Consider the following 14,453-nt stretch of genomic DNA (forward strand, 5'->3'; position numbering starts at 1 on the left):
CTGGCTTTTCACTCAGGATTTACTCCTGGCGGTGCTCAGGGGATCATATGGGATGCTGGGGATCGAATCCCGGTCAGCCACATGCAAAGCAAATGCCCTACCTGCTGTACTATCACTCCAGCCCCCTATGCAGTATTTTTAAAACATAATTTAAATGTCTTTAATTGAGACAGGTAGCTTTCCGTGATCTTAACTTTGTCCTAATGTCTTCTCTGACCTACTTTATACATTTATTACTGCTTAGCCCCTATAGGTATTCTCTCTCACTCCCTTTTGCTTCTCTCTCTCTCTCTCTCTCTCTCTCTCTCTCTCTCTCTCTCTCTCTGTGTGTGTGTGTGTGTGTGTGTGTGTGTCTTTGTCACACCTGGCTGTGTCCAGGACTTAACTCCCTTCCTGCTAGTGCTCAGGAAACCATGTGTGGTATCAGGATCAAACCTGGTATTTTCCTTACCTGCTGTACTGTTTCTCTTGCCCCTGTAGATATTTAGATGTGTCCTCTGCCCATTGATGCTATCTATCGCTAATCCTAAAGGGCTCTCATATTTATTCATAATCAGAAAAAATGTGTGACTAAATTCTTTATATATTAACCTTTGAATTTTTAGTTTTGTTTTTGTTTTGGGGGCACACCTGGCAGTGTTCAGGGCCCTAGTATTTGGATTTTAATAATAATCAAGTAGTACTGTAGCACTGTAGCACTGTCCTCCCATTATTCATCGATTTGTTCAAGCGGGCCCAGTAACATCTCCATTGTGAGATTTGTTACTGTGTTTGGCATATCGAATACGTCATGGGTAGCTTGCCAGGCTTTGCCATGCAGGCGAGATACTCTTGGTAGTAGCTTGCTGGGCTCTCCGAAAGGGGCGAAGGAATCAAACCCGGCTCAGCCGGGCCGGCTGCGTGCAAGGCAAACACTACTGCTGTGGGTGTTTGCCTTGCTCGCCGCCGACCTGGTCAACCCGAGTTCTATTCCTCCGCCCCTCTCAGAGAGCCCAGCAAGCTACTGAGAGTATCTCGCCCACACGGCAAGTCTCACAATGTTACTGGGCCCACTCGAGCAATAATCAAGTAATTAAATTATTTAGGGGAAATTTAAAAATTTTTTTATTTTATAAATTATTTCACAATATCTGATTACATTTAATATTCAAACACCAATCTCACCACCATTACACCTTCGCACCACCAAATTCAGGATGTTTCCATCCCAAGCCCCAATCCCTGTCCCAAAACAAATGAAAGAATATATATTTTGTATTATCTGTTATGTAGAACTGCTGAACATGCTTACAAAAAAGTGTTCATATAGAAAGCAGTGTGAAGATTGTTCTATTTTGGAAGGAGCCATTAAGACATTGTATAGGTTAGAGAGAGAGTTAAGTGGAAATCATCTGCCTCACAGGCATCGGGAGTGGTGGGATGGGGGTATATTGGGGTTCTTGGTGGTGGAAAATATGCACTGGTGAAGAGATGGGTGTTTGATCATTGTATGACCAAGACTTAAACCTGAAAGCTTTGTAACTTTTCTCACGGTCATTCAATAAATAAATTAATTTTTAAAAAAGACATTCTATAGGATATCACTAATATATTGTTAAAGTTTGGGTGATGTGATCTTTGTTATATATGTCTGAAAATATGTATATATGCATATTTTTTCCCTCTATGATTTGTTGCCTACTCTCTGAACCCCATCAATTATGGTGTGGTAAGTATGGAAAATGGGTAGGGTAAGATGACTCCCTTTCACTGAGTTGACTTCCATTCTCTTTTCCTTCTGTCTAGCAAGTGCCATCATAGGACTCATATTCGTCAAAGAAAAATGGAAACCTAAAGATTTTCTGAGTAAGTTTACTGATTTGCTCATTTTAGTTGTGTGTGTGTGTTTGTGTGTGTGTTTGTTATAAAACCAGCGTAGCCCAATTTAGAGATTATCACCCTGTGGTTCTATATTCCACCCTCATCAGCTGCCTAAGAGTTGGGTTCTCTCTCTCTCTCTCTCTCTCTCTCGGGTCACACCCAGAACTGCTCAGGGATTACTTCTGGCACTCAGGAATTACTCCTGGCAGTGCTCTGGAGACCATATGGGATGCCAGGGATCAAATCTAGACTGCAGCATACAAGGCAAATACAAGTACCTTCATTATTATTGCTCTGGTTCCAGAACTGGATTTTCATTCATTCCATTTGATCTGCACTTATTGAGCATCTGCACTTGTTGACACTACTTCCACTACCCAGCCGTCGCCACACTCCAGGACGCTTTCCGGACCCATCATAAGACACTAAATACCCATCTTCTGGAATTGTTGTACCATATTTGATAGGGTTCAAATATGGTAACACCTACAAGGGTGATTAGAGGTCACCCCAAAAGCCTCTATCCCTCTCGGAAAGACTGGCAAGCTACCGAGAGTATTCCACCCGTACGGAAGAGCCTGGCAAGCTATCCGCTGTGTATTCGATATGCCAAAACCAGTAACTACAACTGGTCTCATTCACCTGACCCTGAAGGCTTCACCGACATGGCAGCACTGAGAAGGATGAGAAAGGAGAGGCCGACAAAATCTCAAGGCCGACCTAGGCTGCCACAACGAAGGAAGACAAAAATGATCGTCTGTACTTTCAATGCACGTACGCTAGCATCAGATGCATCCATCGAGGACCTGATGGTACAAGCGCGAATGATCAAGTACGACATCATTGGTCTGACCGAGACAAGAAGGCACGAATCTCACCATGCTGTTTTCGACACTGGAGAAGAATTGTTCCTCAGAACATGCGATAAAAGAGGTGTTGGAGGCGTCGGTGTCCTTGTCAACACAAACTTGGCCAAGAGCATTGATTCATTCGAATGCCTAACAACCCGAATCGGACGTTTACATTTGAATAGATGTGGCTCACTGCCTGCAGTTTCTATCTTCGTTGTCTATGCACCAACATCTCATTATGATGAAAGAGAAATCGAGAAGTTCTACATGGAGCTAGAGAAGTTCTATAAAGAAGACCACACCTTCTGCAAGATCATTGTGGGTGATTTTAATGCCAAGATAGGACCTAGAAGATCAGCTGAAGAACTTCACATCGGGACCCATGGCCTAGAATGGAACGAACAGGGTGAGAGACTTTCTGAGCTCGTCATGTCGACCAAGACCATTCATGGTAACTCACAGTTCCAGAAGGCAGAATCTAAACGATGGACATGGGAGTCTCCCAGTGGACGATTCCACAACGAAATAGACCACATCATATTCAATCGACGGTTTTGCCTGACTGATGTCGCTGTTGTCCCAAAATTTCGAACGGGATCGGACCACCGTCTCCTTCGTGCAAAATTCTACTTCACAGAGTGGGGAGAAAGGGCTGCAAAGTTCAAAAAGAGAACTCCCAGAATGACCACCAACTGGGAACTCTTTGGTACTATTGCGGCAACATGGGAAGATGCCATTTTTGACAACATTGACGAGGAATACGATCGACTGGTTCAGCACCTCCATGAATGTGCGAGGAACGCCAAGAGAGAGATAGCCACAAAAAGTCGCCTATCTTCGAAAACTCTTGAGCTAATTCGCCAGCGTGGTTTGGCGCATGCCTCAGGCAACCGCAAGCTAACGTCCGAGCTCGCAAAGCAGTGCAGAGATGCGATCAAGGAAGACCTCAAAGAGAGAAGAGCAGAAGTACTGGTAGATGCGGCAGAAGCCAGGAAAAGTATTCGTAAGGCCCGCCTGTCCTTCGCCAACTATAAGACCAAGATGACTGCCCTCCGACGTCCTGATGAATCCATCACATCCTCCAGAACGGCAATGGAGAAGATTATCCATGACTTCTACTCAAATCTCTTCGATAGCCATGTCCACTTGCCGACATACCAAATTCCACAGGATGGGTATGTCGTTCCCAACGTTCTCCCTTCCGAAATCCGACATGCCATTTTGTCGGTAAAGAAACAAACAGCACCCGGCCCAGACAAGGTCAGACCTGAACACCTGAAGAACCTGCCGTCAGTACTCATCAATACACTGGCTCGGCTCTTCACTCACTACCTGTCTGAATGCAAGGTTCCGTCCCAATGGAAAACCAGCAGGACCGTACTACTGTTCAAGAAGGGAGACATCCATGACATTGGCAACTATCGCCCGATCTGCCTATTGTCTGTCATCTACAAGTTGTTCACTCGAGTCATCCTAAATAGGATTGGCAGAACACTAGATGAAGGACAACCATGCGAGCAAGCAGGGTTCCGCAAAGGATTCAGCACCATCGACCATATCCACACGATAACCAAGCTCATTGAGGTTTCTTGGGAGTTCAAGATGCCGCTCTGTTTAACGTTCGTTGATTTAAAGAAGGCCTTTGATTCTGTTGAGACGGAAGCGGTCATTGAAGCCCTAGCCAATCAGGGCATTCAAGCCCAATACGTCAGGATCCTCCGTGAGCTATATTGCGGATTCACTACCAGGATCTCACCATTCTACAAAGAAGTGATCGTTGATGTCAAGAGAGGGGTGCGGCAGGGTGATACCATTTCACCGAAACTCTTCAGTGCCACCCTCGAGAACATCATGCGACGACTGGAATGGGAAGGAATGGGAGTGAAGATAGATGGTCGGCAACTACACCACCTCCGCTTTGCTGATGACATTGTTTTAATAACACCAAACATCAGCCAAGCGGCACAAATGCTGGCCGACTTTGACCGTGAGTGTGGAAAGGTAGGACTACAGCTGAATCTTACGAAGACAATGTTTATGAGAAACAGCCTTGTTCCTGACGCCCCATTCGCTCTCAATGGAACCACCATCTCCGAATGCAACAGCTATGTGTACCTAGGTCGAGAGGTCAACATGACAAATGACCTGGCACCCGAGCTGCGCAGGAGGAAGAGAGCGGCTTGGAACGCCTTCAAGAACGTCGAAGAAATAGCTAAGAGGACGAAGAACCTCCGGCTCCGGGCACATCTCTTTGATTCCACTGTTCTTCCTGCATTAACATATGCCTCAGAGACCTGGGCCCTATGCAAACAAGATGAGAACGCTATTCAGGTCTCCCAAAGAAGAATAGAAAGAGCTATGCTTGGAATATCACGTTTCACTCAAATGAGAGAACGAATCCGGAGTTCTGACATCCGTCGACGATCAAGGATCAGGGAAGCTGTCTCATTTGCCAAGGTGTCGAAAATCAGATGGGCTGGTCACGTAATGAGATTTAAAGACGACCGTTGGACTAGAGCTGTTACTGATTGGATTCCACGGGATGTCAAGAGACCGCGTGGCCGCCCACCTACCAGATGGTCAGACTTCTTCGTCAAGATCATGAACGATCGGTTTGAGGCCCTTCATGTTCCCGGAGCGAACAGATGCCATTGGGCTACACTAGCACGCGACAGGGACAAATGGAGACGTTACTGGCGCCCGCTCAAGCAAATCGACGACTAACGGGAAGTTAAGTGACTAAGTTTAAGTGACTATTGAGCATCTATTATTGGGATTTGGGAAGGCCCAGTAAAAAGTTCTGCTCTTTCTCTGCATCAAAAATAATGTGAAGGGCTGGAACAATAGAACAGCAATGCAAACAGGTAGGGCATTTGCCTTGCACGAGGTCGACCTGGGTTCAATTCCCAGCATCCCATATGGTCTCCTGAGTATCGCCAGGAGTGATTCCTGAGTGCAAAGCCAGGAGTAACCCCTGAGCATCACTGGCTATGACCTAAAAAAACAAAAAATAAAAGTAATAATAATAAAATAATAATGTGAAATGAATGTGAGAGTCACACTCAGGAAATCAGAATGCATGCTTGATTCCTAATCGAAATTAGATACGAGTCTACAGCTCAGTTATGTTTACAACCAAATGAACTTGATTACACTCTTTCCCAGAAATGCTTTGACTCCCTACTAATCCTTGGGCCAGTCTCCCAAAGAAACATTTGGGTTTACAGAATTGAACTCTTGCCTGAAATTAACACCTCAGTATAATCTGGGGCAGAGAAAAAAAAAGGGAAAAGAGAGCTGGACTGGAAGCCAAACCTGCCCGATTCTGGTGCCACCTTCCTCAGTGTTTAAAATTCTGCTAGATGAGTTCCACTCATTTGAGCAATGTGGAGGGCAAGAGGTAAAATATCAGTCCAATGGTGGTCTCATGGAAACCCGAGAAGTGAGGAGAAAGTGCTACCCCAAAATGCTCCTATGAGTACCAGGGAGTTAGTAGTAAGTATGAAGGCAGCATTTGAGTTCCTGTGGAGATTACAATATAATGCGTGAGTGTGTGTTGCAAGGAGAGTGCATGCAGTAAATAAGTAAACAACAAAATAATAATAATTTTAGATTGTTGTGAGTGCTTCAGAGAATAGAATAATTCTTGGTAAAAAATGAGGAGATACATTTGTGGAATATAAAGTAACAAAATGGGAGACTAACACCCATGAACAGTAGGGATAAGTACCAGGAGGATTACTCCACAGCTTAGAGCCGGCCTCACATGCTGGGGGAAAAGGCAGCTCAGATAGAGAAGGGACCACCAAGTAAAGGGTGCTAGGAGGGCCCTCTCAGGATGGGAGATGTGGACTGAAAGTAGACTATAGACCAAGCATATTATGATGGCTACTTAATACCTCTACTGCAAACCACAATACCCAAAAGAAGAGAGAGAAAAACGGGAATTCCCTGTCAAAGAGGCGGGGTGGGGTGGAAGGGATGTGGGGGGCGGGGAACGGATGCCTGGACCATTGTGGTGGAAAATGGGCACTGGTGGAGGGATGGGTACTCGACCATTGTATGACTGAAATGCAAGCACAAAAGTTTGTAAGTCTGTAACTGTAACCCACAGACATTCACTAATAAAAAAATTTTTACAAAAATAAAAAAAGAATGAGGAGATGGAGAAATTTTATCTAGACTGGTATAATTAGTCTCTCTGAAAAGGTGATTTTAATCCCAGATATAAATGATACTGAGGAGATTGCCATGCCAGGGTCAGTGGACAGAATATAGAGGAAAAAGCAAGTACAAATTCTCTGAGATAAGAATAAACTTGGTGTTCAGTATCTCCAAGGTCAGTATAGATAGTGGTCAATAAGGATGGGAGGACATGAAAGCAAGGAGGCATAAAGAGAGAGGGGGGGTCAGCAACTTACTCTGAGATGTATCAAAATTAAGATGGATAGAATGAACAGGTAAGCTGCATATAATAAAGAAAATATCAGGTATATTTAGAATCTAAGTTGTGGAACTGGCTGCTTCCTGTGTAACTCTTTCAACTGTTGAGTCTGAAAAAGTTTTAAACATATACTGTGGATTCACAGCCAGCTCTATGAAGTGTCAATAATTATAGAATAAGGTCAAGATATGCTCACTTTCGAAGCATTCACTGCATATACTTTTCTGTACATATGTTGTGCTTCATTTAAAATCTTAATGCTAGAGATCAGAGACATAGCTCAGTGGTGAAGCACTTACTTGCCTATGTAAGGTCCTGGGTTCAACAACTGGCACCACAGACAACACCACCCCCTCCCCATACCCCCAAATTAGCTTTATGAAAAAATGCAAGTAGTAACAAGTCATGGTTTGCTGCTGGCCTGGGCCCGCTCTGTCAAGAACCCTATGACAGCCTCTCTTTCTCTCTAGGGCGATACATCACGTGCTTTGTTGGCTGCGGTTTGGCTATCATAGGCACCTACTTGCTGGTGACATTTGCACCCAACAGTCATGAGAAGATGACAGGAGAGAACATCACTAGGCATCTTGTGAGCTGGCCTTTTCTCTTGTATATGGTAAGAAAGCCTCTAGTCCTTCCACCTTGATGGGGCAGGCAGCTGGGGGTTGGCTGGGAGAGAGTTTTGGGTCTTAGAAATCAGAAACCTGGATACCGACCAATAGAGGAATCATGATATATTTTATAAACCTCCAAAACCATGCTTGTCAACAGTACATAGATCATGGGGAAAAGCTTTTTCTCTCCTTTCATCCTGAATAATATCTAAAGCTCATAGACAATATGAAATTATGACTGTTTTCATTTCACCTTTGTCTTTATGTGACATACCAAATTTCTCCAGAGAGCATTTAAAACTTTATGGTAAGTAAAAGGTTATATGTGGGCTGGAGAGATAATACAGCAGGTTGGCACTTGCCCTGCACACAGTTGACCCGGGTTTGATCCCTGGCACCCTATATGGTCCCCTGAGCTTCCCAGGAATGATCCTGAGTACAGAGCCAGAGCCTGAGCACTGCCAGGTGTGGCCCAAAAAAGCAAAAAGCTAAGTTATATCTTCAAACAATTATAGCTTATTGTTTTTTTGCCCAGTATCATATACAGCTAATGGAAGCTGGCAAAAACACAAGAAACACTAGAAACTTGATCTCCTGCTCTACAGCCATCCTGCAGTCACCTGCACCAATTGCATCCCCCCCTTAAGTTAAATAAACTGAGGAGAAAGTCTAAGGCGTTGATAAAGCACTGGTGTCAGCTGGTGTCATTCTGTCCGCATACAGCACCATGCTGAACATTTTGCATGTCACCTCAGACTCTCTCAGCAATCCTGACTGTGGTTTTTTTCCCCCTCCCCATTTTATGGGTGAAACCTGGACTCAGAGAGGTAGCTGTTTGCCCAAGGTCCCATCTGAGTAGAGCTGGACTGGAAGCCAAACCTGCCCGATTCTAGTGCCACCTTCCTGCCCCATGGTGACAAAGATGTTCACTGTTTCCATCCTACTGGGACTGCTCTAGAGGCCTTAGGATGTCCATTACCTTTTTATTTCCTGCTAGATAGACAGTAGATTTCCCCAAGATCAAGGCTGTGTCAGCTCCCTAGCCTCAGGCTTCCCAGAAGGATGGAGGAAGATGTCTGCAGGGCTTCCCTCTTCTGGAAAAGCCTTACTCCAGAACACAGACTCTGCACCTAAGGCATCCTGAGCTCCAATATGTTATATGCTATTAGCTTTGGTAAAGTCAGCTACCAGAAGCTGCACCTCCTCTGAGACCTGGTAGAAGTCAGTGGAACTGGGGCTGGAGAGATAGCACAGCGGGTAGGGCATTTGCCTTGCACGCGGCCAACCCGGGTTCGATTCCCAGCATCCCATATGGTCCCCTGAGCACCGCCTGGAGTTAACTCCTGAGTGCAGAGCCAGGAGTAACCCCTGTGCATCGCTGGGTGTGACCCAAAAAAGCAAAAAAAGAAAAAAGAAGCAGAAGAAGAAGAAGTCAGTGGAACTGGGCTGGTGGTTGGGAGGGACACAGAGTGATCTGGAAAACACACGCCACTGACACATGCTTAAGACTGATGCAGTTTGTCTTTCTTGTGGTCACCATGAAGCAATGCAGCAAACTAGTACAACATGGCCAAATCAAAATCAATAAATAGTGATTGTCTGCTATGTGCCACACCCTGTGGGTATAAAATATTAACAAGACTTGCTTGCAGAATTCAGCAAGAGGCACCAACATCCATTTAGAGGTTTTGTTTTAGAGCACCCAGGGCTCTTCCACATTTATCTGAGCATCATGAAGAATGGCTGAAAAGTTACATGCATGATGGTTGGGAATGTTGACAAATGACTCTTCATCTGCTTGATGAAGTATTCTGGAGCAATTGAAGATAATTATGACAACTTCACAAGCCATGAAGATTGTTTATAGTAACTAAAAATGGCCTGGTACGGAATTATGCATTGATAAGATGACAAGTAGATAAAATAAGTATTCACTAACCAAGACAGGAAGAAACAGGAAAGTGAAAACAGCTGTGTTTTTTCAAATCTCTAATTGTAAGAATTTTTAAATGTTTCTTTTCAATATGCCCACTAACATTTCTATATTAGTTTTTATAATAAATACACTTTAGCAGGAGGTTGGGATATGGAAATAGAGTTAAAGCACTATCAAAATTCTCAATTCTCTGGCTTCATTTAACTGTATGCTGAGGCTGGTTTCACTTCTTAGGAAAATATTGCCAAATTCCTGGCCTACAAAGGAGCAATGCCAAGATATTGATGCAAAGGGGGCGATCTCAAACTCAGATCTCTGTTGTCCAATCATAAGATTCTGTGGATTGGTTGCCAGCTAAATGCTGGACTCTGGGTCTCCTGCCTTCAGGCAGTGAAGCCTAATGGTATAGTGCATGGACCTTGGAGCCAGACTATGAAGGTTCCAGTCCTAGCTCTGTGATTTACTAGCATGAGGTTCTAATGGTACCTATTCCATAGACCTTGTGTACCAATTTGACTACAGAGAAAATGCTTAGAATAGTGCCTGGCATATTTTTGTTGATATTATTTATTACAAATAAGCTATGGGACCAGTGAAATGGTTCAGTAGTTAAGGTGCTTACCTTGTATGTGGCTGTTGCCAGTTCAATTCACAGCACCATGTATGGACTCCCCAAACACTGCCAGGGATCACACTTGAGGACAGCGCCAGGAATACTACAGAGAATGCCCCCGCCCCCCCCCCCCAAGCCTGAAAATCACACAATTTTTTTTTAAAAAAGAGTAAGCTCTGGTTAGTATCCTGGGGAATAAGAATTATTATCCCTATTTCACTTAGGAGAGGGCACTGAGGTTTTAGAAAAGTTCGATAATTAGCCCAAAGTCATACAGATGGTTTAAAAGTAGGTCCAAGTTCACAGGTAAGCCCCTGTGACTTCAAATGTTCTCTTCTTCCTACACTACTCAGTCATACACTAGAGGTTTCCTTAGGGAAAGGAACCTATATGCCACCTTCTTACCCAAAGAGTCTAAGAGTTCTCCTTTGTGAGCAAGTGGTTCCACACTTTAGGGTGAATTAGTGAACTTCCTGAGGTTATCCAGGGCCTAGAGAGATCCCCTCAGTATTCTTCCTTTTCCACAAGCCCCCTATTGGAATTTGGGGAAGTATGTATGAATGTTTCAATTCCCTTTCAACCCCGAGGGTATGTGAGTGATGAGATAAATAACCAGCACAAAACTCATCCCAGCCAGCCGGCTCTCCTGGTCTTGTCTTTCTCTGGGGTTTTCCCACTGACCCCTCTGACTTGTTGCTCTCTGTAGCTCGTGGAGATTGTCCTCTTCTGCTTGCTGTTGTACTTCTACAAGGAGAAGAACGTCAACAATATTGTCGTGATTCTCCTCTTGGTGGCATTACTAGGTAAGTTGGAGGAGGCGGAGAGGATGCAGGGCAGGTGTGTGTCTGGGTGATGGAGTTTTGCCGCCCCCAAGTGGCACTGAGTGATCCCTGTTGGGTAAAGGCATCTTCCAGCTTCCAGGAGGTCCAGCTGAGTTCTTGCTCTAATACAAAGAACTATCCAAAGTACCAGGGATAGTTCTGTAAAATGGCCACAGCGGCGAATAAGATAGGGCAACTCCTGCCTTCAACGTGCCCTCCTCTCAAGGGAGGAAAGAGCAGTGAACAGTAGATACATAGATTGTGTAACTTGGGGAAGTGCCGTCTGCAGTGAGCAAGGCAATGAATTTGGTGGGAGGGCAGCTGTAGTGCTCATCTCACAAAGCCAGAGATGGGGCAGGTGCCAGTAATCAAGGTCTTAAGGTCCATGGAAAACCTGTCTAAAGTTAAAGATCAGAATGGGTTTTGTGCTCTCTCATTCTCCTTTAGAGGGATGGGAGCTGCGGGATGGCACCTTCTCAGACAGAGGCAAGGCTCAAGCCCACATAGAGTTTGCTATAGTAACTAGAGCTATAAGAAATGCCTGTGCTTCCTGGAGGAGGAGGTATGTGAAACTTTATCACTGCCTCGTAATGACTCCGCAGCCATGGTTGGTGACTTGCCCTATTTAAGTTACATTGTCCTCTAACTGGGACATGAGAGGATGAAGGAAAGGGGTACTGAGAGGACCACAAGTGCCCTCTCTCCTGCCCTCCTCCAGCAGTGGGGCCCACACTACACAGGCATGTGCCCCAGAGACCAGGCTTCTGTGTTTCAGTGGTTTTTATTTTTTTTTCATAATTTTATTTATTTTTTTCTTCTCATATGTATTTCTTGAATCACTGTGGGAAAAGTTACTAAGCTTTCAGGTTTAAGTCTCGGTTATACAATGATCAAACACCTTTCCTTTCACCAGTACTCATTTTTAAACACCAAGAACCCCAATATACCCCCCTCCGATTCCTCCCAATTCCTGTGAGGCAGATGATTTCTACTTAACTCTTCTCTACATTGATTACATTCATTATTTCGACAAAAGATGCACCATTATTGTTTAGAATTCCCCCCCCCCACAACAATCAGAATTGCTGAAAAGGCATTGTGAAATACTTTGTTTTTTATAGCTGGTTATGAGAATCATATAATGTCACGCGGCCGCGATTTTGGATTTCTGCAAAGAGCCAGATAATTACGAGATTGGTTTCTGTGCAACTGGCGTTATGGCTGTGCTGGAGAGCCGCTCATGAGGGGCAACTCGTGACCTCAGTAGGGCGTGAAGGACAAGCCGGTACCATCCCCCATCCCATGAGACTGCAGTTGCCCTGTCACCGCCAGCTCATACCTGGCTTTCCAATAAGCTCTGAGCCAGCGGCCACCTTGTTGCCAGGGCGGGGAAAGGTGGAAGGGAGCAACACCCTTTCTCTCCCAGGGAGGCATGGTGCCATAGTTTAACGCATGGTCTATTCACTTTTCTGCCGCAGGCTGCTTGGCTCTGGATTAAGTCCTTTTGCCTCTGGAGCCATAGCTGTGCCGGAGAGCCGCTCGTGGGGGGCAACTCGTGACCTCGGTAGGGCATGAAGGACGAGCTGGTACTGTCCCCCTTCCCATGAGACTGCAGTTGCCCCGTCACCGCCTGCTCATACCTGGCTTTCCTATAAGCTCTGAAGTGGCAGCCACCTTATATGCGGTCCAGTGCATTTCTGCCAAAAACCGCTGAGTTTCAAGATTTGTTTCTGGGTCTGTGGGATCATGGCCATTAAGCAGCTTGATCAGGAGCCAGAGAGGCCGTTTGTAGGTGGCGACTCGGGTTCTCGTTGGAATGGGGAGAAAAGGGCCAGTTCCACCCCCATCTGGTGAGGCCCCATATGTCTCATCACTGCAGGCCCAAACCTGACTGTCCAGTGGCCTCTGGAGGATGGCAGTCACTGGGCCACCAGAGGGAACAGGCCAAGGCACGAAACCTATTCCCACCTGGAGTGGCCCAGCGCCAGAAACCTACTGCAGGAATAGGACATTTCTGCCAAAAGCCTTTGGGTTCCAAGATTTGTTTCTGAGTCTCTGGGATCATGGCCGTTAAGCAGCTTGATCAGGAACCAGAGAGACCATGCCTCCAATTATATAGCTGAGCCGGAGGTGGTTTGTGGGTGTGTCTCCCACATACCTAACTTTTGGCCGTTTACTTTCTTGGTAAACTTTGCCCCAAGTTTTTGGGGTCTGGCCAAAGACACAGCAGCAATTTTGGGGTATCTGAAAGTTTGACAGTGCCATCAGGCTGCTGATGCACTCGCCTCACAGGTACAGATTGACCTGCTGGCAGCACCATACCCCCTTCAGTGGTTTTTAAACAGCTTCATGGAGGTGGCATTTACATGCCATGCAGTTGACCTGTTTAAAATATATAATCACAGAGGTCTGCAACCATCGTCATTATCAAATTTTAAGAGCTTTTGGCACCCCCAAAAGAAGTTCCATGCTTATCCATACTTATTCCCTGTTCTTCCCTCTTTCCTGTCCTTATCCAACCACTTGCCTGCTTCCAACTCTGTAGATTTGCCTTTGGGGGCATATTCAAAGGGATCCTATCCTCTCGGGCTTTTTGTAAACATCTTCTTTAACCAAACAGTTTGTGTTAGCTATTCATTTGTGTCATGAATTACAGAGCAATAGTACAGCGGGTAAGGAGCCTGCCTTGCATGCAGTCAACCCAGGGTTGATCTCGGCATCCCTATGGTCCCCCAAGAACTTCCAGGAGTGATCCCTGAGCTCAGAGCTAGGAGTAAGTCCTAAGTACTGCTGAGTGTGATCCCTGCCCCCTCCTCCTCACACACACAAAAGAAGAATTACTAATCCACTCCTAGGTGATTTTCTTTTTTTTCAAAGGTGATCTCTGTATCAAAAACATTTCCAACCAGAAGATTCTGAGATTCTCTGTGTCTCCTTCTTGCTAATACAACCCACATGAAAGTGATTTTCTAGGCTGGTGCTTATGTCTAAAGATTCTGTTCCATCTTGTGAGTGGCCCAGAGACCGTGGTGTGATGGATGGTAGGCAGTAACAGCAGAATTGGATGAAACAGAGAAAAATACGGAAAAACTAGTTCAGTTAGAACTAGTGGCTTCATCTGTAATACATTTGGAAGTTGTTTTTAAAATAATGGGGTTTTTTTGTATTTTACCAGAAAGATCAATGGTATATATTTGGAAGTTGTTTCTTCAGCATTGCATAAAGTAGTGGGGTTGCCTTAGTGAGGTGAATAATATGACCCACTGGGTGTGTTGGAGTAAAATATTAGAACTTATTTTTATCTGCATACATGG

General features: G+C 45.0%; 1 protein-coding gene across 2 annotated transcripts in view; it reads left to right on the top strand.

The window, feature by feature from the left end:
- The window catches only part of NIPAL3 (NIPA like domain containing 3), a 53,986-nt gene that overhangs the window by 19,081 nt on the left and 20,452 nt on the right, over positions 1 to 14,453 (top strand). For both annotated transcript variants that reach the window (XM_056122738.1, XM_056122739.1), the window contains exons 5-7: positions 1,786 to 1,845; positions 7,626 to 7,771; positions 11,025 to 11,121. In XM_056122738.1, coding sequence (XP_055978713.1) covers positions 1,786 to 1,845; positions 7,626 to 7,771; positions 11,025 to 11,121 — 303 coding nt within the window. The remainder of the gene's footprint in view (positions 1 to 1,785; positions 1,846 to 7,625; positions 7,772 to 11,024; positions 11,122 to 14,453) is intronic.

The sequence above is a fragment of the Sorex fumeus genome, unplaced genomic scaffold, assembly GCF_029834395.1.
Source record: "Sorex fumeus unplaced genomic scaffold, SorFum_2.1 ptg000047l, whole genome shotgun sequence".
NCBI classification, from domain to species: domain Eukaryota; kingdom Metazoa; phylum Chordata; class Mammalia; order Eulipotyphla; family Soricidae; genus Sorex; species Sorex fumeus.